Source organism: Ahaetulla prasina, chromosome 12, assembly GCF_028640845.1.
Source record: "Ahaetulla prasina isolate Xishuangbanna chromosome 12, ASM2864084v1, whole genome shotgun sequence".
In the NCBI taxonomy this organism is placed as follows: domain Eukaryota; kingdom Metazoa; phylum Chordata; class Lepidosauria; order Squamata; family Colubridae; genus Ahaetulla; species Ahaetulla prasina.
In genome coordinates, this window is record NC_080550.1 from 25,228,260 (window position 1) to 25,253,114 (window position 24,855).

Sequence of the window (24,855 nt, forward strand, 5' to 3'; positions counted from 1 at the left end):
TTGCTTTCTATTTGATTTCTGTAAATAACTCTCAACAATTGACTCTAAGCAGCTTATATTATAAAACATAAAAACAAATTAAAAATAATTAAGATATTTAAAATACTTCACTTGTACTGAAGAAGAAGATAAAGTTCCTGCCGCAATTTTTCCTTTTGGGAATTATAACGGATTGTACAGGGATTGAGACTAAATTGATTCTGAATTTAATAACAGCAGCAAGACTGTTGATTGGACAATACTGGAAGAAAGAAGAGGTACCTACAATAGAAGAATGGATATTGAAAGTCATTAATTTGGCTGAGATGGCTAAAATCTCAGCTTTTTTGAAAGACAATACGCAGGAAAGATATCTAATTGAATGGAAAAAATGGATTGATTATCTACCAAACAGATATCAGATTAAGAAATATCAGATTGCCTTTGAATAATTAGGAAGTATTATTTTATGTAATGGGGAGGGGGTTGGGAGATGAAAAGATTTGGATGAGGTTAATTGGATTAGAAGGGAAAATTTTACTCTGTGTTTGGTTTATGTATAACAATACCTTGTGATTGACCCGGGAAGCCGGGGGAAGGAGGGGGAAGGGGTTTTCTGGGAGGAGGGGGAAAAGGGGGGGAAAATGTTTTTGTTTCTTAAAACTTTTTCAATAAAAAAAAATATTGCTGTATGGGACACAATAAAATATAATTCTCAAAAAAAAAAGATATTTAAAATATTTTTAGTCATGGATCTTATTCATTTTTATTATTAGCTTACTCTCTAAATACAAATACAGACAGTCCCCCCCATGCCAATGTGAGCATTCTAAGGGGGATAGAGAAGGAAAGCATGATTTCTGTCATATGATTTTCCACTTAGCAACCACTTCATTTAATGACAGCTGCCAGTCCCAGTTGTAGTCACTAAACAAGGACTAGCCTTACTATGTAATGCATAACTGCTGCAACTCATAACCATCTGTTTTCTGAGCTTTTAGTAGAAAGCTTCTATAGTTTTTACATAGTTTGGGCACTGCAAAGAAACCTTAACCTAATAATTTATGGATTTAGACGGCCGCTTGGCTGTCAGCCTAGTTACAGCAGATTTTGTGATCCCACAGCTGCCCTTCCTCTTATGTAATGTAATTTTGTTCTCCTTCAAGAGCTTCAGTCACTTCTTTCTCATTCGATGCAGTTTCCAAGAACCTCTGAGTGAGGAAGAAGAGGAGGAAGAACCTAATCCTCCAGTGATGGTGCCCCTGGCAGATCTTCTAAATCACGTGACCAACCACAATGCCAACTTGGAATATTCTCCGGTGAGCAAGACCCTCACTGCCATTCTACTATCCCTGAGGTTTCATTGCTCTGAGACGTGAATTTCCAAGAAGGCTTTGAAGAGGGACCCAGGGCAGGGATAGCCTTTTTGTGCCCTGCCCTGGATGCCCTGTTCCAGGTCAGTGGAGCAAGCATAGCTCAACACTTAGGAGAAGTGAAAATGACTTCTGTTGAGATATAATCAGCTGCAGATGATTGGCAGGCAAAGCTTTTTTTTCTAGCAATAACTCAGGAGAGCAAAAGAAGGCGGAATCTGAAGCTTTCCTGCTGTCTTGGCAGGAGTCCTTGAAAATGGTCACCACTCAGCCTGTCCGCAAAGGCCAGGAGATCTTCAACACTTACGGAGAAATGGCCAACTGGCAACTCCTCCACATGTATGGCTTTGCTGAGGCCTACCCTGGCAACACCAACGACTCTGCTGACATCCAGATGTTGACGCTGCTGAAAGCTGCACTTCAGGGCAAGTGGCTCATCCCTTATTTAGCATGAGGAGCACCTCAAATTGAAAACCAGAGATTTTCTGTTTCAGACAGAGAGGTTCAGTCAGACAACACCTCACCCATGAGGACAGGTCATCATCTGAAAATCTCCTGAGAGCTTAATGGAAGGTGGGCTGGAGAGGCCATTGTGATTGATTATATAGCACTCAGGGAAGTTGGGGGCACTTCCAGTGTTTGAGAAGGACTTTCTGCCTCTAATAGAGCTCAGTTGAACTAAAGACTGTGACATTATGGCAGAACAGATTGATTGACAGTAACAAAAAGGGAATCTGGAAAGCACACTCACTTGTAGGAATCTCCTGGGCAGACAGGAATAGAATAGAGAAGAGAGTAGAGTAGAGTAGAACAGAACAACAGAACAGAACAACAACAGAACAGAACAGAATCAGGGTTGGAAGGGACCTTGGAGGTCTTCTAATCCAACCGCCTGCTTAGGCGGGAAACCCTACACCACTTCAGAAATGATTGAAGACAAATCCATTGAGGACTGGTTGACAGACCTATTGCTGCAGGTACTGCTGCATCTTAAGCCAGCTGTAGCTCCTGGGGAGCCAGTGTAGAGTGCAGCATAAGAATCCAATTGTGAGTTCAGCAGGGTGTGAAAACTGAAGAGCCTTCCAACTGAGAAAAGGGCAGAAATGGCACACTAGGAGAACCCCTGCAAAGGCCCTTGTGCTCTAAGCAGTGCTGGGAATCCAGAAGGACCCCAGATGGCCTTAACTGGTAAAGCGCAAGACCACCCAAGGGTGGTGACTTCCCTGATGCTGGTGGCCAAAACAGCTGCAGCCATTCAGTTTTCTTAGAATGGAGTTGAAGTCTCTTCCATACCAAACATTTCAGTTGTGTTCACCAGATTGAGAAGGTTGCTTATTTGTAAATTCCAACCAACTAGATCACACTTAAGTAGGAAAGAACTGCTACTTTGCCACTGTTCAGTTAAACCAGGAAGACAAAAGGTTTTTGAACCCAAGAAGGACAGGTTTGTTTCTTTCCCAAACAAGCATTCCAGAGCTGCTTCTGACTGTATGTTATTCAATCAGCCACAGATACAGACATGGAAGAGAAGCTGGTCATGGACCAATGGAACTTCCTTTGCCATCAGGAAATGGTGGGTGAGGAAGGGGCATTTGTGATTGGCTGGGAAAGAGTTTTCACTGAAGAGGAGCTCTCGGTGGCATTGCAGGTGAGTGATTTGACCTCCTAATCTGGGAATTGTTTTAGTTAAGCAGCAGGAAAGTTGGTCAGTTGGATGCTCCCTGCTTTATGCTTTTATGACTGCTCTAATTTCAAAAGCCTAGAATTAAATTTTCCACATTTCAAGAGATTCAGCTGTGGATTGATTTATTCATTTAGCATATGGCTTATCATATATGGACTAGCAATATATATATATCAAAATTGAGTAAAACTGTCAGTATCCAGCTCAAGAATCCAAATAGAATCTGTTTCTGAAAATCTTGCTGTTTATTGAATACACTGCATGGTAATGTCAAAGCGAAATTAATGCTGAGATTCCTAGATACCAGTTCATAGAATTAAACAGTAATTTCCCCAGCCACACTCCCAACCTCTCACATAGTCCATGTAAACAAGTTCACTTTGGAACTGTCTGCTTCAGCACCACACCTTCTATGATATCCTTGAAAGGGTTTTAGGCTCTCACACCTTTCAGTGGAATCGTTGAGGTTTCGTTTCTCCATCTAACCCATTCTAAAGCAATACCTCCCCCTCCTTACTCTAATGGCAAGTTGAAAAGAAGAGGCACGTAGCTGCAAAAGTTTCATACTTGATATCAGGGTTCCCACCGATCCCCTAATTAAAGCATGTGCCTCGAGCCAAGCTTCAAAAGAAATCCAGTTATTTATTAGGAGCTTCATGTCGGCATGTTCTAAGTGAAGCCAACTTTGACCTCACTTAATTTACGTTCCGGCTCTGACCCTGTTTCCTCTCTCCCCCCACCAAGGTGTGTCATCAGTCACATTCTCCAACGAAGCAATTTCTTGGGTTGCAAAGATCACTCCCCTCCGGCCCCTGTGGGTTTCTGTGGAGACGGTCTCCGCTTATCAGTTGGAATGTGCTGTTTTGACCAGCTCCTTGATGCAACTGAGAAGTTCATTTTCCCATCCCCCTTGCCTATGGCAACTTGAGAGCAGGCCAGGAATGCTTTGCAAGTTGAAACTTGACATGCTGACCCCCACCCCCGAAAGAAGAATAGATAAAACTTGTATAAAAACAAGTATATAGACATTGATTAGAATTTTAATTGCCTGATCTCCCCCTTCACCAAGGTCATTCAGGGTATCCAGAATGGAATTTATTTATTAGCTTAGCTGCTCTAACATTATTCGCTGCTACCCATTGTGCCTCTGCAAGTGGATATCCTTTCCACCTTACTCAGTGTTGCAGTTTTCCTCTACAATATCTAGAATCCAAAATTTCTTCAATTTCATAATGCCTCTTTCCCTTAACTAGAATTGGGAGTGGAGGTGGGGTTTTTTACTGGCCTCATTCTTGAAACTTGAACCAGTTTTAATAAGCTACAAGTGAAACACTGGGTAAATCCGTTTAAAATCCCTTGGCAATTGCAGTTTTACAGCAACTGGGTTGACAACTCTTATGACAGTAAAAGGGACTATATATTTAGGACCTAGTTTTTTCAAGGTATTTTAAAGTTCAAGTATTTCATGGACAAATATACCTTGTCGCCCACTTTAAACTACCTTTGAGTAGATCTTTTCTTATCTATGCAGCTGTTGTTTTTACTGTTTTGTGCTTTTCCTAAAGCTTTGCTTACCTCAAGCCATGTGCTTTTTATATTGTCCATCCACTCTGTTAATATTGTTGAAGAGGGGGTTTCTTGAGGGATCTCAGGCATAGCCAGATATTTGAGGTGACTTTAAAAGGGGTAAGTCCTGTGCTGCTATGTACCACATTATTGTACGCTACTTCAGCAAACGATAATAATTCAGCCCAATCATGTCGATTTACATAGCAACTTATATATTGTTCTATCACTGCATTCACTTGTTCTGCCACTCCATTAGTACACGGATGAAATCTGGAATTGATACAATCCCATTGATCAAATGAATTCTCTCCCAAATTTTATGGGGAACTTCACCCCTCTGTCTGAGATGCTATTTTTAGGGAGTCTGCACAAACATCTTGACCAAACTCTTAGCTGAGGGGAGCTTTGGACAAGCTACAAATTGTGCTTGTTTTGAGAATAAGTCAACTATTATCCATATTCCAGTATTTCCAGCACTCTCAGGCAATTCTACAATGAAATCCATTGCTATTACTTCCCATGATCTCCTAGGGTTAGCCAGTGAGTGTAATAAACCTGGGTTTTTTCCAGGCAATCACTTCATGGAAGCACAACCTGAGCAACTAGCAACATATTCTTTTATGTCCCTTCTCATTTTTGGACACCAAAACTGTCTTTTCACAAGATGAAGGGTTTTTACAAATCCAAAATGACCAGCTGATATTTTTATTTTTATTTTTTTTACATTTATATACCGCCCTTCTCCGAAGACTCAGGGCGGCTTACAGTGTATAAGGCAATAGTCTCATTCTATTTGTATATTTACAAAGTCAACTTATTGCCCCCCCAACAATCTGGGTCCTCATTTTACCTACCTTATAAAGGATGGAAGGCTGAGTCAACCTTGGGCCGGGCTCGAACCTGCAGTAATTGCAGGCTGCTGTGTTCTAATAACAGGCTCCTTACAGCCTGAGCTATTCCGGCCCATCATGTGATCTTTCTAACACTAATGTCCTTGACTATTCGGGATGTACGCTTTAGTCCCTTTCCATGTCAGATCTTGTTTTATCATTAGATCATCTTTATGGTTCTGGAACCAAGTATCTTGTTCCAAAGCCTCTTTAAACTTCTTCCTCAGTAAATCTAACACTAACCTGGGATGGTTTCCCCTGTGCGGAATTATCAAGATGGTGCTGCGAGTTGTCTGGAAGAGACTATAGAATTTACCACTTCTTCCTTTAGTTCAGGCATATGTGAAAAAGCTTTTTTCTCCTGGTATGTAACGGAGATTAAAATTAAATCAGTTGAAATATTGAGCCCGTCTTACTTGTTTAAGGGACAATTTTCTTGAGGTATTTTAAAGTTCAAGTATTTCATGGACAAATATACCTTGTCGCCCACTTTAAACTACCTTTGAGTAGATCTTTTCTTATCTATGCAGCTGTTGTTTTTACTGTTTTGTGCTTTTCCTAAAGCTTTGCTTACCTCAAGCCATGTGCTTTTTATATTGTCCATCCACTCTGTTAATATTGTTGAAGAGGGGGTTTCTTGAGGGATCTCAGGCATAGCCAGATATTTGAGGTGACTTTAAAAGGGGTAAGTCCTGTGCTGCTATGTACCACATTATTGTACGCTACTTCAGCAAACGATAATAATTCAGCCCAATCATGTCGATTTACATAGCAACTTATATATTGTTCTATCACTGCATTCACTTGTTCTGCCACTCCATTAGTACACGGATGAAATCTGGAATTGATACAATCCCATTGATCAAATGAATTCTCTCCCAAATTTTATGGGGAACTTCACCCCTCTGTCTGAGATGCTATTTTTAGGGAGTCTGCACAAACATCTTGACCAAACTCTTAGCTGAGGGGAGCTTTGGACAAGCTACAAATTGTGCTTGTTTTGAGAATAAGTCAACTATTATCCATATTCCAGTATTTCCAGCACTCTCAGGCAATTCTACAATGAAATCCATTGCTATTACTTCCCATGATCTCCTAGGGTTAGCCAGTGAGTGTAATAAACCTGGGTTTTTTCCAGGCAATCACTTCATGGAAGCACAACCTGAGCAACTAGCAACATATTCTTTTATGTCCCTTCTCATTTTTGGACACCAAAACTGTCTTTTCACAAGATGAAGGGTTTTTACAAATCCAAAATGACCAGCTGATATTTTTATTTTTATTTTTTTTACATTTATATACCGCCCTTCTCCGAAGACTCAGGGCGGCTTACAGTGTATAAGGCAATAGTCTCATTCTATTTGTATATTTACAAAGTCAACTTATTGCCTCCCCCAACAATCTGGGTCCTCATTTTACCTACCTTATAAAGGATGGAAGGCTGAGTCAACCTTGGGCCGGGCTCGAACCTGCAGTAATTGCAGGCTGCTGTGTTCTAATAACAGGCTCCTTACAGCCTGAGCTATTCCGGCCCATCATGTGATCTTTCTAACACTAATGTCCTTGACTATTCGGGATGTACGCTTTAGTCCCTTTCCATGTCAGATCTTGTTTTATCATTAGATCATCTTTATGGTTCTGGAACCAAGTATCTTGTTCCAAAGCCTCTTTAAACTTCTTCCTCAGTAAATCTAACACTAACCTGGGATGGTTTCCCCTGTGCGGAATTATCAAGATGGTGCTGCGAGTTGTCTGGAAGAGACTATAGAATTTACCACTTCTTCCTTTAGTTCAGGCATATGTGAAAAAGCTTTTTTCTCCTGGTATGTAACGGAGATTAAAATTAAATCAGTTGAAATATTGAGCCCGTCTTACTTGTTTAAGGGACAATTTTCTTGAGGTATTTAAAACTACTAATTATTTATGATCCATCCATACTTCAGAATGGGATTTTATTACCTTCTAAGAACTGTCTCCAAGTGTTGTGTCTCGTCCGATCTCACCACCACAGCCGGGGTCTGCTTATCTGCTTCCGAATGCTGAAGAATGTCCTAGCATGCCTCCCGGCCCCAGCCCTGGCTCCATGCCCAGACAGGCTGAGGAGGGGGCATCTCCCGGCCCCAGCCCTGGCTCCATGCCCAGACAGGCTGAAGAAGAGCAAGTATCTCCAGCCCCCAGCTCTGGCTCCATGCCCAGGCAAACGGAGCAACTAGACCCCTCCCCCTCCTCCACAGCATGTGAGCCTGAGGAAGGTCAATTACCAACAGCTGCAGACTGGAGTGACCCTCGCGTCAGAAGACTTGATAGGCGGAGGCAACAGAAGGAAGGGAGGGGCAGGCCTGGATAAGTGCTGAGTCATGGAGCCACACCCCATGGCCTATATAAAGGATCTGCTTTCTGGCATTCTCTGAGTCAGGTAAAGTCTAAACATATCTTGCTGAAGTCACTTTCTGGTCTCCTGCCTGCCCTGAGGACTTTGCTAGGACTTTGGCAGAGCTGCAGAGGCACACCTGATTCGGATTTCCCTGACCCGGCCGTCAGCGGAGGAGTGGGACACGACACCAAGTTAGGAGAGCCCAGCGGACAGCAAAGGCTTCCTTTTTCCACATAGCCCATCTTCTCTCAGTGTCTGGTAACGAAAGAGGAGTGAGCACACAGTTCTGGGTCCCCCTTCTCATTTTGTAATAGCAACACTGCCCCCACTCCCACATTACTTGCATTCGCTTGAATTACAAATGGCTTTTCTGGGTTTGGATGCTTTAAAAGTGGTTCTGCGGCAAAAAGCTTCTTTAGCTTTTCGGATGCTTTGACATTCAAAGGTTCAATCTGAGGACTGGTTTAGACTTAATCCCTTTTCCCGTTTTTAACAAATTTGTTATGGGGAAAGCAATCTGCAAAAGTAGGAATAATATAGAAATGTGCAAATCTCAAAAACCTCTGCAATTGTCTTCTGGTCTGAGGAGCTTCTCACTTCAATATTGCCTTTACTTTCCCTGGATCCATTTCTTGATAATAGGCTACTCTCAGGTCTAATTTTATAAAAAAACATTCTCCTTAGACAGGTACCCTAACATGTTTTTCATAAGAGAGAGTGGGTACATATTTTTCACTGATGTAGCTGTCAAGATTCTGACATGTCAAGGATCTCTTAATGCAAAACTTTATTGAGTACATCATTTTGGCACAGCATGAAAGCAAAACCAGCTCTGGGTAATTCTTGGGTATTTCATTAGAATAGGATAGGACAGGACAAATAGAATAATAGAAATAGAAAGAATAGAAATTTTAATAGGAATAGAATAGAATAGAGCAGAGCTTGGAGGTCTTCTAGTTCAGCCCTCTGCTCAAGCAGGAGAACATATACTATTTCAGATAAGTGACTGTCTAGTCCTTTCTTAAAAACCTCCATGATTTATTTATTTATTTATTTATTTATTTTGTCACAACATCATACAAAAAGATTATATAGTATATACACATATAAACATATATAGGAAGAAGAAAAGAAGAACAATAGGACAGGAACGGTAGGCACGTTTGTGCGCTTATGCACGCCCCTTATGGTCCTCTTAGGAATGGGGTGAGGTCAATAGTAGAAAGTTTTTGGTTAAAGCTATTAGGATTATGGGAAGAGACCACAGAGTCAGGTAAAGTATTCCAAGCACTGATGATTCTGTTGCAGAAGTCATATTTTCTGCAATCTAGATTAAAGCGGTTTACATTAAGTTTAAATCTATTGGTTGCCCTTGTATTATTGCAATTAAAGCTGAAGTAGTCTTTGACAGGAAGGACATTACAATAGATGATTCTGTGAGTTAAACTTAGGTCTTGTCAAGGCGACGGAGTTCCAAGTTTTCTAAGCCTAGGATTTCAAGTCTGGTGGGATAAGGTATTTTGTTGTTTTCAGAGGAATGGAGAACTCTTCTTGTAAAATATTTCTGGACACGTTCAATTGTATTGATGTCAGAGATGTGGTGAGGGTTCCAAACAGGTGAGCTGTATTCTAGAATTGGTCTAGCAAATGTTTTATATGCTCTGGTTAGTAGTGTGGTGTTTTGGAAAAGAAGCTATGCAAAATTAGGTTTACAACTCTTAGAGCTTTTTTGCTATGTAGTTGCAGTGGGCTTTGGCACTTAGATCATTTGACATGAAAACTCCAAGGTCTTTAACGGGATGGGGTCGTCTGTAAGGTAATGTCCATCTAGTATGTACTTAGTTTTAGAGTTCTTTTTCCTATATGTAAGACTGAGCATTTGCTGGTTGAAATTTGGAGCTGCCAATTTTAGACCAAGCGGTTAGATGGTCAAGGTCGTTTTGAATGATAGAAGTGTTGTCTGTGGTGTTAAATAGTTTGACATCGTCAGCAAAGAGAACACAATTACTTGAGATATGGTCACAAAGATCATTAATGTATAGAATAAAGAGTGTTGGTCCAAGGCGCTGCCTTGAGGAACGCCACTCTTGACAGGAACAGGATTTGATAAAGCATTGCCAATTTTGACCACTTGTTGTCTGTTAGACAGAAAAGCAGATATCCATTTGTGGAGGGTCCTGAGATGCCATAGGATGTTAGTTTAAGGAGAAGTTTATCGTGTACTACTGAGTCAAAAGCTTTGCAGAAGTCTATGTAGATTGCATCTATTGATTTGCCTTGATCTAGATTTGAAGTCCATATGTTTTTGCAGTGGAGAAGTTGTAAGTTACATGATAACTTTTCCTGAAACCAAATTGTTTGTTGGAGAGTAGGTTGTTAGTTTCTAAGTGTGAGGTAATGGATTGATTGATGATAGATTCCATGACTTTGCAGGTGACGCAGCAAAGGGAGATCGGTCTGTAGTTTTCGACTAAGCTGGGGTCTCCTTTTTTGAAGACGGGGATGACTGTGGCTAGTGACCAAAGTTTGGGAAGAGAACTGGTAGTGAAAGCTTTATCAAAGATAATACTTAGGGGTTCAGCTATATTAATGGAAAGGTTTTTTAAGAAATATGCACATAGACCATCAGGTCCAATAGAAAGCGATGGTTTTAAGTTGTGAAGAGCTTTACCAACGTTGTCTTCTGTGAAATCTATATGAGTTAGATCATCATAGTCATTGCTGGTTCGTTTGTGGAATGTTGGATATGTGTTATCGGAGTTAACAAAAACTGAGCCAAAGAAAATGTTGAAGAGGTTTGCTTTGACTGTTTCGTCATTGCATTCTTTGTTGTTAGAATCTTTTAGTGGTGGGATGGATCTTGAATCTTTAAGTTTACTGTTGACAAAATTATAAAAGGCACGATTGGAATTTGTGCGTAGAAGGTTTTCTTCTTGCTTGGTGTGGTAATTTGTGCATTCAGTTTTATTTGGTTGCATATGTTTCTGTAACGGTTTCTGAAGTTTGTAACATAGCCTTTTTGTTTCTTTTCAGAGGATTTTTTTTGATTGAAGCTTTTTATTGATATGGGTAGTTTGTTTTCTTGGACATGGTAGTCATTCGTGGTACATATAATTTAATGACTCTATTGATTTCAAGTAGGAAGATTCTATAGAGGTCATCAGCGGTTATGCAGGTTGCAAACAGATTTTGCCAGTTCAGAAGTGAAAGATCGTTGTTTATAAGGTCGTAATTGGCTTTCTTGAAGTTGTAGTTGGGAGTTCTGGTGTTATGACGATTTAAGTATGGACGTATATTGAGACGAAAATCAATCATGCAGTGGTCACTGTTTGAAAAAGGTTCTTTAATTTGTAGTCCGTAAATTGAGTTTGGATTGTTGCAGAAGATGAGGTCAAGGCAGTTGTTGAGTCTTGTATTGTTAGTTACAAGTTGTTCAAGACCTAGGTTTGTAACAGCGTTGTATAGTGTAGTATGGATTGGGTCAGTTGAACATTCATTGGTTGTCCAGTTAATGAGAGGTAGATTTAAGTCACCAGGAAGATAGGGGGGTATGGCCAAGAGGTAGTCCATGTTAGCATTGAGGTTAGCATATTTGCGTGGGTAATGTCATAGTCGGGGGCTCTGTAGCATAGTAAGAATCGAAGAGTAGTGTCAAGGGATAGGTCGCATACTATGGTTTCAGGAAGAGAGAGTTTATGTGCTACTTGGATATTTTTTAGATTCAGTGTCTTTTGTAAAGATAGCCACTCCACCACCTCTTGGTTTTCCGATCTGATCGATAGACTTGATATTCTTTGTTTGAGATAATGGAGTCAGGAAGGATGAATTCAGCCATGTTTCACAAACAAAATGATATCAAATGTGCCACTGTTTAATAAGAGGATAAATTCAGGTAATTTGTTGACTATGCTTCTTGCATTTATCAATTTGCATTTGAGATCTGATATGATTGGTGTTGAAGAGGTAAGGGGCGTGCATACCTAGTTTTGGGTGTTAGTAGGTTGGGGGTTGTGGACAATAGATGGTTGTATAGATGGTTGGATGGTAGTTTGGGTGTTTGGATGGATGGTTGTTTGGATGGCTGGTTGGGTGGATTGTTGGGTGGCTGTTTGGATGGCTGGTTGGATGGCTGTTTGGATGGCTGCTTGGATGGCTGCTTGGATGGCTGTTTGGATGGTTGGTTGGATGGTTGGTTGGATGGCTGGTTGGATTGTTGGTTGGATGGCTGTTGGTTGGATAGCTGGTAAGATGGTTGGTTGAATGGGAGGTAGGGGGATGGGTACTTGATTGAATACTGGGATGGCTGGTTGATTGTTATGGGTGATGGGGGGTTTGGAGGTGATTTTTTGATTGCAGGTTTTATTTTTTATGCAATCAGCATGGTAGTCGATGTATAGGTTGGATTCACCATTGTCTTGTCTTCTTTTAAGTTCTGTGCGAAGTTCACGAGAGCGTATCCTTTGTAGAAAGGATAGGTCAGGTCGTGATCTAAGTTTACTGTAGGTAGGGTTGGATTTAGCAATTGAGTTTATAGTATTTATGAATTTGCGTTTACTGTCCTCATTAGTGCATATAACTCTACAAAATCTTGGTGCTGTTGTCCCATCGCTGTTTTATATTCTGGTCCATCTCTGGAGACAGCAATTATTTCATTTGGGGAGATGGTTGATGAATTATAATTTCCAATGATGTTGTGAATCTTATTGATATCTGGTTCATTTGTGTTTTCAAGTCCAAATAATATTGCATTATTTATTTTTTGTCCTCTCTCCATTGCATCTCTGATTAGTTGACTAGTAGTTGTTTGTTGTTTGGGTTGTGTTGTATTAATTTGATGTCTAGGTTGAGTTGTAAGTTGTATATTTTGTGGTGATAGATGAGTTTGGAAGAGATTTAGATCATTAGAGTTTTCATTTTTTAGTGTTGAAATTTGTTTTCTCAAATCTGTGAAACTTTGTTCAATAACTGATAGAATTTTTTTTTCTAAGTTTTGTTCAATATTTTGAATTCTTTTTTCTAGGTTTTGTTCAATATTTTGAATTCTTTTTTCTAGGTTTTGTTCAATAGCTTGTAATCTTTTATCTATGTTTTGTTCAATAGTTGTTAATCTTGATTCTAAGATTTTATCAGCGTTTGATTTTCTGGCTGGCATAATGATGATCTTTCTTATTCCTTTGTTTTATTTTATTTTATTTTATTTTATTTTATTTTATTTTTTTATTATTATTTTATTTTAGTAATGATTAAGTGTCTGTCACTTAATCAATTATCTTGATTTTATATCTGTCTCTTTAACTTTAAATGGTAGTCAATTTGGCAGTTGCTATGGTAATGGGAGTCACTATGGTAACAGTGAGATTTGGCGGGAAATTTAAAATGGTGAGATAGGGTGGTTGAAGAAGCTTCTTTACAGGTGGCTGTAATGGCGGGAGATTCAAAAAGTCAGTAGAGGCCGGGAGACTGGAGTCTCCTAGGAACTCACTAGTAGTCCTGCAGCAGTCCTGCCGATTGGGGGATAGGTTGATTAGGGTTGTTTTAAATGTTGCTGGGCTTTTATCTCCTTGGTGGGAAATTTAAAGTTTGTAGCAATGAGGGAGGGCGATGATGGAGGGCGGTGATGGCAGCGGTGCGACTCACGGTAGCGGTAGCGGCAGCGGCAGCGGCAGTCCCGGGTCTGGCGGGGTGGCTTTTGTGGTTTCGGGCGTCTCCAGCCGCCTTTAATGCGGTAGTGGTGGTCTCGGGTCTGGCGGCGGCTCCGGCGGCACAAGCGGCAGCGGCAATCCCGGGGCTGGCGGCAGCTCTGGCGGCGGCTCCGGTGGCACTCACGGGGCTGGCGGCGGCTCCGGCGGCACCAGTGGCAGCAGCAGTCTCGGGGCTGGCGGCGGCTCCGGTGGCGGCACAAGCGGCAGCGGCAGTCACTTGGTTGGATGGTTGGTTGGATGGCTGGTTGGATTGTTGGTTGGATGGCTGTTGGTTGGATAGTTGGTAAGATGGTTGGTTGAATGGGAGGTAGGGGGATGGGTACTTGATTGAATACTGGGATGGCTGGTTGATTGTTATGGGTGATGGGGGGTTTGGAGGTGATTTTTTGATTGCAGGTTTTATTTTTTATGCAATCAGCATGGTAGTCGATGTATAGGTTGGATTCACCATTGTCTTGTCTTCTTTTAAGTTCTGTGCGAAGTTCACGAGGCGTATCCTTTGTAGAAAGGATAGGTCAGGACGTGATCTAAGTTTACTGTAGGTAGGGTTGGATTTAGCAATTGAGTTTATAGTATTTATGAATTTGCGTTTACTGTCCTCATTAGTGCATATAACTCTACAAAATCTTGGTGCTGTTGTCCCATCGTAGTTTTATATTCTGGTCCATCTCTGGAGACAGCAATTATTTCATTTGGGGAGATGGTTGATGAATTATAATTTCCAATGATGTTGTGAATCTTATTGATATCTGGTTCATTTGTGTTTTCAAGTCCAAATAATATTGCATTATTTATTTTTTGTCCTCTCTCCATTGCATCTCTGATTAGTTGATTAGTAGTTGTTTGTTGTTTGGGTTGTGTTGTATTAATTTGATGTCTAGGTTGAGTTGTAAGTTGTATATTTTGTGGTGATAGATGAGTTTGGAAGAGATTTAGATCATTAGAGTTTTCATTTTTTAGTGTTGAAATTTGTTTTATCAAATCTGTGAAACTTTGTTCAATAACTGATAGAATATTTTTTTCTAAGTTTTGTTCAATATTTTGAATTCTTTTTTCTAGGTTTTGTTCAATATTTTGAATTCTTTTTTCTAGGTTTTGTTCAATAGCTTGTAATCTTTTATCTATGTTTTGTTCAATAGTTGTTAATCTTGATTCTAAGATTTTATCAGCGTTTGATTTTCTGGCTGGCATAATGATGATCTTTCTTATTCCTTTGTTTTATTTTATTTTTATTTTTATTTTATTTTATTTTATTTTATTTATTTATTATTATTTTATTTTAGTAATGATTAAGTGTCTGTCACTTAATCAATTATCTTTGATTTTATATCTGTCTCTTTAACTTTAAATGGTAGTCAATTTGGCAGTTGCTATGGTAATGGGGAGTCACTATGGTAACAGTGAGATTTGGCGGGAAATTTAAAATGGTGAGATAGGGTGGTTGAAGAAGCTTCTTTACAGGTGGCTGTAATGGCGGGAGATTCAAAAAGTCAGTAGAGGCCGGGAGACTGGAGTCTCCTAGGAACTCACTAGTAGTCCTGCAGCAGTCCTGCCGATTGGGGGATAGGTTGATTAGGGTTGTTTTAAATGTTGCTGGGCTTTTATCTCCTTGGTGGGAAATTTAAAGTTTGTAGCAATGAGGGAGGGCGATGATGGAGGGCGGTGATGGCAGCGGTGCGACTCACGGTAGCGGTAGCGGCAGCGGCAGCGGCAGTCCCGGGTCTGGCGGGGTGGCTTTTGTGGTTTCGGGCGTCTCCAGCCGCCTTTAATGCGGTAGTGGTGGTCTCGGGTCTGGCGGCGGCTCCGGCGGCACAAGCGGCAGCGGCAATCCCGGGGCTGGCGGCAGCTCTGGCGGCGGCTCCGGTGGCACTCACGGGGCTGGCGGCGGCTCCGGCGGCACCAGTGGCAGCAGCAGTCTCGGGGCTGGCGGCGGCTCCGGTGGCGGCACAAGCGGCAGCGGCAGTCACAGGGCTGGCGGCGGCTCCGGCGGTAGCGGGCGGCTCCAGCCTCTTTCAGTCGACGGCCTCACGGCTGCGGCAGTCCAGTCTCCGGCGGTCTCCGACTCTTCGCCCACCGCCTGAGTCCTCAGCAGCCTGGAAGAACCTCGGCAGCCTCAATCCACGGCAGCCTGGAAAAACCTTCGGCTCTGGAGTATCGCCAGCAAAGAATCTTCGGGGAAACTGAAGGCAAGCTGTTCCACTGGTTAATTGTTCTCACTGTTAGGAAGTTTCTCCTTAATTCCAGGTTGGTTCTCACTTTGGTTTGTTGTTGTTAGCTGCGAAGTCGTGTCTGACCCATCATGACCCCATGGACAACCTTCCTCCAGGCCTTCTTGTTCTCTACCATCCTCTGGAGTCCATTTAAGCTCATGCCTACTACTTCGGTGACTCCATCCAGCCACCTCATTCTCTGTCATCCCCTGCTTCTTTTGCCCTCTATCTTTCCCAGCATCAGGCTCTTCTCCAGTGACTCCTTCCTTCTCAGTAGGTGGCCAAAGTATTTGAATTTCATCTGGAGGATCTGGCCTTCTAAAGAGCAATCAGGGTTGATCTCCTCTAGGACTGACCGGTTTGATCGCCTTGCAGTCTAAGGGACTTGCAGGAGTCTTTTCCAGCACCACAGTTCAAAGGCTTCAAATGTTTGGCGCTCAGTCCAACTTTCACAGCTATAGATTGCAACTGGGAAAACCATGGCCTTGACTATACGCACTTTTGTTAGCAGGGTGATGTCTCTGCTTTTTAATGGGTTTTTAATGGGTTTTTAATGGGTTTTATTATTTGCTAAATTTTAATTGCGGCCAAATTGAATAAGTTTTTTAGTGGTATTTTAATAGTATTTATTTTGTAATAGTACTGTTTATTTTATCTGCCTGTAAACCGCCCTGAGTCCTTCGGGAGAAGGGCGGTATAAAAATTTAAATAATAAATAAATAAATAAATAAATAAATAAATAAATAAATTAATATGCTGTCTAATTTTTTTTTTATTTGCATTTATATCCCGCCCTTCTCCGAAGACTCAGGGCGGCTTACACTATGTCAAGCAAATTTGCCATAGCTTTCCTGCCCAGGAGCAAGCGTCTTTTAATTCCTTGGCTGCAGTTTCCATCTGCGGTGATTTTGGAGCCCAGGAAAATAAAATCTGTCAGTACCTCCATTTCATCCCCATCTATTTGCCAGGAATTGAGTGGGCTGGATGCCATGATTTTAGTTTTCTTAATGTTGAGTTTCAAGCCAACATTAGTACTCTCCTTCCCGCATCAAGAGGCTCTTTAGTTCCTCTTCACTTTCTGCCATTAGAGTAGTATCATCTGTATATCTGAGGTTGTTGATATTTCTCCCGACAATCTTAATTCCATCTTTTGATTCATCTAGCCCCGCCTTTCTCATGATGTGCTCTGCATATAAGTTAAATAGGCAAGACAACAGTATACAGCCTTGCCGGACTCCTTTCCCAATTTTGAACCAATCAGTGGTTCCATGTCCAGTTCTCACTATTGCTTCTTGACCCGCATATAGGTTTCTCAAGAAACAAATAAGATGGTCTGGTACTCCCATCTCTTTAAGAACTTACCAAGATTTGTTGTGATCCACACAATCAAAGGCTTTAGCTTAGTCAATGAAGCAGAAGTAGATGTTTTTCTGGTACTCCCTAGCTTTCTCCGTGATCCAGCATATGTTGGCAATTTGATCTCTAGTTCTTCTGCCTTTCGAAATCCTGCCTGTACTTCTGGTAGTTCTCTATTCACATACTGCTGGAGCCTAGTTTGTAGGATTTTAAGCATAATTTTACTAGCATGTGAAATGAATGCATTGGTGTGATAGTTTGAACATTCTTTGGCATTGCCTTTCTTTGGAATTGGAATATAAACTGACATTTTCCAATCCTGTGGCTACTGTTGAATTTTACAAATTTGCTGGCAAATTGAGTGTAGCACTTTCATTGCATCGTCTTTTAAGATTTTGAGTAGCTCAACTGGAATACTGTCTCCTCCACTAGTTTTGTTGTTGCTCAGATTTCCTAAGGCCCATTTGACTTCACAAACTAAGATGTCTGGCTCGAGGTCAGTGATCACCCCATCGTGGTTATCAGAGACGTTAAGCTTGTTCTTGTATAGTTCTTCTGTGTAATTTTGGCACCTCTTAATCTCTTCTGCCTCTGTTAGGTTCCTGCCATTTTGGTCCTTTACCATGCCCATCTTTGCATGAAACGTTCCCTTCATATCTCCAATTTTCTTGAAGAGATCTCTGGTCCTTCCTATTCTATTGTTTTCTTCTATTTCTTTGCACTGTTCATTTAAGAAGGCATTCTTATCCCTTCTTTCCTCAGCTATTTGCAAAGCTTCCTCAGACAGCCATTTTGCTTTCTTAAATTTCTTTTTCTTTGGATGGTTTTAGTTGCTGCCTCCATCTATAGTTCTTCAAGTACTCTGTCTGTCAGATCTAATTCCTTAAATCAATTTGTCATGTCTAGTGTATATTCGTCAGGATATGATTTAGCTCATACCTGAGTGGCCTAGTGCTTTTGCCTACTTTCTTTAATTTAAGCCTAAATTTTGTAATGAGAAGTTCATGATCTGAGCTACAGTCATGAGCTCCTGGTCTTGTTTTTACTGACTGTATAGAGCTTCTCCATCTTTGGTTGCAGAGCACATAGTCAGTCTGATTTCTGTATTGACCGTCTGGTGATGTCCATTTGTAGAGTCATCTCTTGGGTTGTTGGAAAAGAGTGTTTGCTATTGTTGTGTTGTGTAATATGATGGCCATCGTATTATCTTAACAGAATTCTATCAGCCTGTGCCCTGCTTCATTTTGTACTCCCAAGGCCAAACTTGCCTGTTATTCCGGTTATCTTTTGGCTTCCTGCTTTAGCATTCCAATCCCCCCGCCCCGATGATAAGGACATCATTTTTTGGTGTTAATTCTATAAGGTGCCGTAGGGCTCCACAGAACCAGTCAATTTCATCCTCTTCAGCGCCAGTGATTGGGGCATAGACTTGGACTACTGTGATGTTGAATAGTTTGCCTTGGATTCAAACTGAGATCATTCTGTCATTTTGGGGATTGTATCCCAGTATTGCTTTTCCTACTCTTTTATTGACTATGAAGGCTACTCCATTTCTTCTAAGGGATTCTTACCTGCAGTAGTATACCTGATGGTTGTCTGAATTAAATTCACCCATTCCTGTCCATTTTATTTTGCTGATTCCTAAGATGTCGATGTTCAGTCTTATCATCTCTCGTTTGACCAAATCCAGCTTGCCTTGATTCATGGATGTTACATTCCAGGTTCCTATGGAGTATAGATCTTTACAGCATCGGACTTTCCTTTCACCATCAGATACATCCAAAGCTGAGCGTCCTTTCAGCTTTGGCCCATCGTTTCACTCTTTCTGGCGCTACTAGTACTAGGCCTCTGCTCTTCCCCAGTAGCAGCATTTTGGACACCTTCCGACCTGAGGGGTCTTTGGTTAGTTTCCAACTATTGTTTCTTGTCCTTTGTAGAATAATTTGACTCCCTCTTCATTCTGGAAGCCTCTCAAATACTGGAATACTGCTATCATGTCACCCCTAATTCTTCTATTCTTTAGACTAGCCAAACCCAAATCCTGCAACCGTTCTTCATATGTTTTAGTCTCCAGGCCTTTGATCATCTTAGTTGCTCTTCTCTAAAGTTTTTCCAAAGTCTCAACATCTTTTTTGTAGTATGGTGATCAAAATTGGTTGCAGTATTCCAGGTGTGGTCACTATAATTAAAGTATGGAATTGTCTCTTCCCCCATTAGTACAATTAGATATCAAAGTATTCTTGGCTCTGACAAACACCTGCTGAAATGACCTTGGTTCACATGAGACAGTTTCTTGTTTTTGTCTGGAACTGACATTCCAGTCTGCCCCTCCTCTCCCCCCTTGTTGTTTGGCAAGCTGAGAAGCAGTAATGGTTGTAACAGTATAAGCACGCTTCGAACTTGACAATAGCGTTGAGATTTTTATAATGAACACACATTCTAAGGCCCCCATCTTTATCTCTAAATAATATAGGGGCAGCCATTTTTTATTTTACAGGTTGATTGAACCCTCGAGCCAGGATTTTATCTAAAAACCCTCTAAGTTCTTCCATTTCTTTAGGTGTCATTGCATACATCTTCGGTTTAGGAAACTTAGCCCCTGGGACTATAGCACAGTCCGCTGATTGAGGAGGTGGGAGTATATCTGATTCCTTTTCACTAAATACTTCCACTAAGTCTTTGTATTCTGCTGGCATGCTTTGCTCTAACTGCCTGTGTATTGTGTATTCAATTTCTTAATTGCAGGCCTGTGGCAAGCAGCTGGTGTTCCCTGCAGCTTTTGCTGATCAGTTGCTTTTTCCTCATTCTCCACTTGTTATTCTAATCTACTGAAGGATTCAATTTCTTTATTTTTTTTTATTGAAAAAGTTTTAAAAAAACAAAAACATTTCCCCCCCTTTTTCCCCCCCTCCCTCCCAGAAAACCCCCTTCCCCACTCCCACTCCCCCCCCCCCGGCTTCCCGGGTCAATCACAAGGTATTGTTATACATAAACCAAACATAGAGTAAAATTTTTCCCTTCTAATCCAATTAACCTCATCCAAATCTTTTCATCTCCCAACCCCCTCCCCATTACATAAAATAATACTTCCTAATTATTCAAAGGCAGTCTGATATTTCTTAATCTGATATCTATTTTGTAAATAATCCATTTTTTCCATTCAATTAAATATCTTTCCTGCGTATTGTCTTTTAAAAAAGCTGAGATTTTACCCATCTCAGCCAAATTAATGACTTTCAATATCCATTCTTCTATTGTAGGTACCTCTTCTTTCTTCCAGTATTGTCCAATCAACAGTCTTGCTGCTGTTATTAAATTCAGAATCAATTTAGTCTCAATCCCTGTACAATCTGTTATAATTCCCAAAAGAAAAAATTGCGGCAGAAACTTTATCTTCTTCAGTACATTTTGAATAATCCACCAAATTCTTATCCAAAAGGCCTTAATTTTCTTGCAAGTCCACCAAATATGAAAATATGTAGCATCATCACAATCACACCTCCAACATTTCGCTTGGATATCAGGATACATACATGATAATTTTTTGGGATCTAAGTGCCATCAAGGATTCAATTTCTTTAGCCAAGCTAATCCTAAAATCATTTTCAGTCATCCCAGGGACTTATAATAAAACAAATGATTTCCGTACGATTTCCAAGCTTTACAGTCACTGGTTCAGGGAGACAAGTTGCAGGTTCTCCCCCGTGAGAGACCCATCTAACTAACCATGGGTTGTCTCAACTTTCAAAGCTGTTGTCCCACCTTTTCTACCGTCTGGATGCTGACCGCACATTTTTGGACCCAGAGTCCAGTATGGCTATGATTGTCTCCCTTACTCCTGAGGAGGAGGAAGACAAAGTTCTATACTGGTAGTCATCGGGGAAGTAGGACTACTTACCAGTGGGGCATCCTCCTTTGCTGTCACTCTCATAGAAAATAAGGCCAGGCTTTTCAGGGGTCGGAGTTCTCTCCTCTCTGCTCGATGTTGAGTGACTTTTGTTTTTTCCTTGGACTTTGGGACCGGCTTCATTGTCTTAGGCTTGCTTGGAGTTTGACGTGGTGGGTGTGGTGCAGAGCAATCCATTGCTCGGTGCTCCTCTTTTCCCCAATGGAAACACGCTCCCATACTCGGAAGGGGTCTCTGCCTTCTGGTCCCTGGAACATTTCCCTTGTTTCCTCGGTCAGCCAGGTGCCTCTCAGCTACACGACGAGGCTGGTTATCTTGACTAGTGTGATGTTGGTAATTATCACATCTATCTATTAAGACACATCTATTCATTTGCGCAGGACTGGACTAGGGTTTTAAATTTTAAATGACTAAATTTTAGATTTTGGTTTTAAATTGGGTTTTATTATTTATATGTTTATTTTAAATATTTGGCCCTTATAATGAGTGTTTTAGATGAATGTTTTACTTTGTATATTTATGTGTTTTTACATGGCTGTACACCGCCCTGAGTCCTTAGGGAGATAGGGCGGTATAAAAATACGAATAAATAAATAAATAAAATAAATAAATAAATCAAATCTAATTCCACATTGATAGGCAACTGTTACCAATCTCTGAGGAGGTTAGGCACCCCTTTGGTAGACAGTTTTAATATACAGTATATCACAAAGTGAGTACACCCCCTCACATTTTGTAAATATTTTAAGTATATCTTTTCATGTGACAACACTGAAAAAAATGACACTTGGCTACAATGTAAAGTAGTGAGTATACAGCTTGTATAACAGTGTAAATGTGCTGTCCCCTCAAAATAACGCAACACACAGCCATTAATATCTAAACTGGTGGCAAAAAATTTAAGTACACCTCTAAGTGATAATGTCCAAATGGGGCCCAAGTAGCCATTTTTCCTCCCTGGGGTCATGTGACTCAGTGGTACAAGGAACTTTACATTGTAACAAAGTGCCGTTTCTTCAGCGTTGTCGTATGAAAAGATATAATTAAATATTTGAAAAATGTGTGAGAGGGTGTACTCACTTCCGTGATATACTGCAGTTCTTTGCTTAATCCATCTCGGAATTGGTAGACCAGCATATGTTCAGGCCACCCTCTCAGACAAGTCACAAGGCTACTAAATTCCCTAATGTATTCAGCAACTGGTTGCTTCCCTTGCTCGATCATCTGGATTCTCGCATCTGTCTTCCTTGCCTCAGTGGGATCTTCAAATTGATTCCGTAGCATGAGGGCATCCACCTTCTGGAGCTCTGGGGCCGCCTAACCATATCCTCATATCCAACCACCTTATATCCAACCACCAACTGCTTCACTGCATCCCTTCCAGGTTCGTGAAAATAGCATTCACATGGGGGTATCTGCCTCCATATCTTTCTAAATAATCCCACACCTGAGCCAGAAAGTAAGCCAACTGTTGTTGCTCCAGGCCCACCCCCCCTTGGGCCTGGCCCCCTGCCAGAAAGTGACTCAGAGAGTGAGGGGGAAAGGCCGTCAGGGCTCCCTTCTGCAGGGCCGGCCTCTCTGGCTCAGCTCCAGGAGCCAGAGGCAGGCCAGGTGGAGGAGGTGACGAGGCCTCTGTCTCCTGTATCTTCCCCCTGCCCAGGCAATGCTTCCAGACCCAGCTGTGGACAATCAGTCCTGGTTAGATCCCCGGTTTCGTAGACGAGAGGCGGGAACAACAGAAGAAGGAGTGGAGCAGGCCTAGAAAGTGCTGAGTCACGGAGCCACACCCCACAGGGTATAAAAGCAGGAGGAGCTGCTCTACTACTTCGTGACAGACAAACCAAACTGACTGGAGAAAACTTGAGCTGAACTATTTGACTGAGCATTTGGCTTGGATTGCTGTTTGTTCCTGACTTCCTGGTTGCTCCAGTAACAAGCTTCTGACACACCAGCATCAAGAAAGATAAAGAAAACCTTTGCAGACGATCACTGTTTTGCTGCCAGAGCTGATAGCTGCCGTGGACTAAATTGCCGGCTAATTGAGTCAGTTCACGTGTCTCCCGGACTGAGGTGGGGGGTCAGAACACCAACTTCTCCAGTTGGGTGTCAAACATGACCGAAACTACCATCTGTTAGGAGGATGGTATAGCAAGCTGGTGAGTGACACCCACAATCAACCACTTTTGGGTGGCACAAGAAGCCTCCACTCCGCTGGTTCTCCCCATTCATCTGATCTCTTGGTTGCCTTTGTTGGCCAAGCCTCTGATAAAGGAAATTCAGCTTCTACTGCCTTCCTGAGGCCACTCACCCATGTAGTTCTTGGTGCCAGGCAAGGAGCCTTCATGCCCTCCCTCCTTCAGCAGTAAGTGGTGGCTCTATTGCTTCAGCTGTCTGGTACTGATGAGTCCCAGTCACCAAGTCTGCCTTTCCTGTCTGGGTTATAGTCAATGGTCACAGGAAGGGAGTTTCCCCTTGTTTCACCCCTCCATCTTTCTTCTTATGCATTGCAGACTTCACAATGTCCCACCGCTCCTGGGAGGAAAACCCAGGTAGGCTGCTAGAGAGTTTAATGTCAACATCCAGCTTGAGAATCCAAATAAAACTCCAGGTTCATTCTGTTTCTGAAAATCTTATGGTAATGTCAAAGCAAAACTAACTCTGAGATTCCCAAACACCAGTTCATAGAATTAAACAATAATTTCCCCAGCCAAACCCACAACCTCTCACATAGTCCATATAAACAACTTCACGTTGTTTTGAGAACCATCTGCTTCAACTCCACACCTGCTATGATGTCCTTGAAAAGGTTTTAGACTCTCGCAGTTTTCAACAGAATCATTGAGGTTTTGTTTCTCTATCTAACCCATTCTAAAGCAACACCTCTAATGGAAAATTGAAAAGAAGAGGCATCTAGCTGGCAAAGTTTCAAAAACACAAGAAAATATAAATGTTAAAAAGATCTATGTTCAAATACCAATGTCTAGGCCATGTAACCATTGAAGAACCATTGATTTCTATATGAAAGAAATCAGATACTGGACTGGTAGATGTCCTTAGTTTACATCCGGTTACGATGTGGTCTACAGTTTGATGTGGGAGCTCGTAGTCACATTGAGGGGAAGATACTAGGCCCCATTTATACAAAGAGTCTAGCAGATTCTGTGAGGTGTGAATCCATTCAGGATTGTCCATTGTTGGTGTAGTTTAAACCCTGGCACCTTTTTTGTGGGGTCATTTATATGTCTTCCTATCACCAGGTGTTCAGCAACCCATTTGATTTCCATTGGGAACTGATGTTAAATTTGGTGGGCAGATGTTGCGCAAATGCCAACGGAAGCTTCTTGGATTTGAATCCATGGTGGCGCAGTGGTTAGAATGCAGTATTGCAGGCCAACTCTACCAACTGCCAGCAGTTTGATTCTCACCAGCTCAAGGTTGACTCGGCCTTCCATTCTTCCAAAGTCGGTAAAATGAGGACTCAGATTGTTGGGGGCAATATGCTGACTGTATAAATCACTTAGAGAGCACTATGAAATGGTATATATACCCTTTCTAGTGCTATTGCTATTGAGTCTTCCGGCTGACAAATGAAGGGCAGTGTGCACCAGTAGGAGTGAGTTCTCTATGATATTTCTGCATTTTCTCACTAGTGCATCTTGGCTTTGTAAAGCTGGCAGCATTATATGGCTTAGAACAGGAAGCCAGCAAGTCGGAATGGCTTTAATGCATCCTCATGGTGTTGTTGAGTCTGGCGTCTAATTTACTAGTCTGGAAGCTGTTAAGCCATACCAGGTCACAGTATTCTGCTGTG

At 41.5% G+C, this 24,855-nt stretch overlaps 1 protein-coding gene across 1 annotated transcript in view; it reads left to right on the plus strand.

Annotated features, from left to right (window-relative positions):
• Positions 1 to 24,855, plus strand: part of SETD6 (SET domain containing 6, protein lysine methyltransferase) — a 31,883-nt gene that overhangs the window by 3,105 nt on the left and 3,923 nt on the right. The window contains exons 5-7 of the mRNA XM_058155041.1: positions 1,178 to 1,298; positions 1,597 to 1,777; positions 2,858 to 3,000. Coding sequence (XP_058011024.1) covers positions 1,178 to 1,298; positions 1,597 to 1,777; positions 2,858 to 3,000 — 445 coding nt within the window. The remainder of the gene's footprint in view (positions 1 to 1,177; positions 1,299 to 1,596; positions 1,778 to 2,857; positions 3,001 to 24,855) is intronic.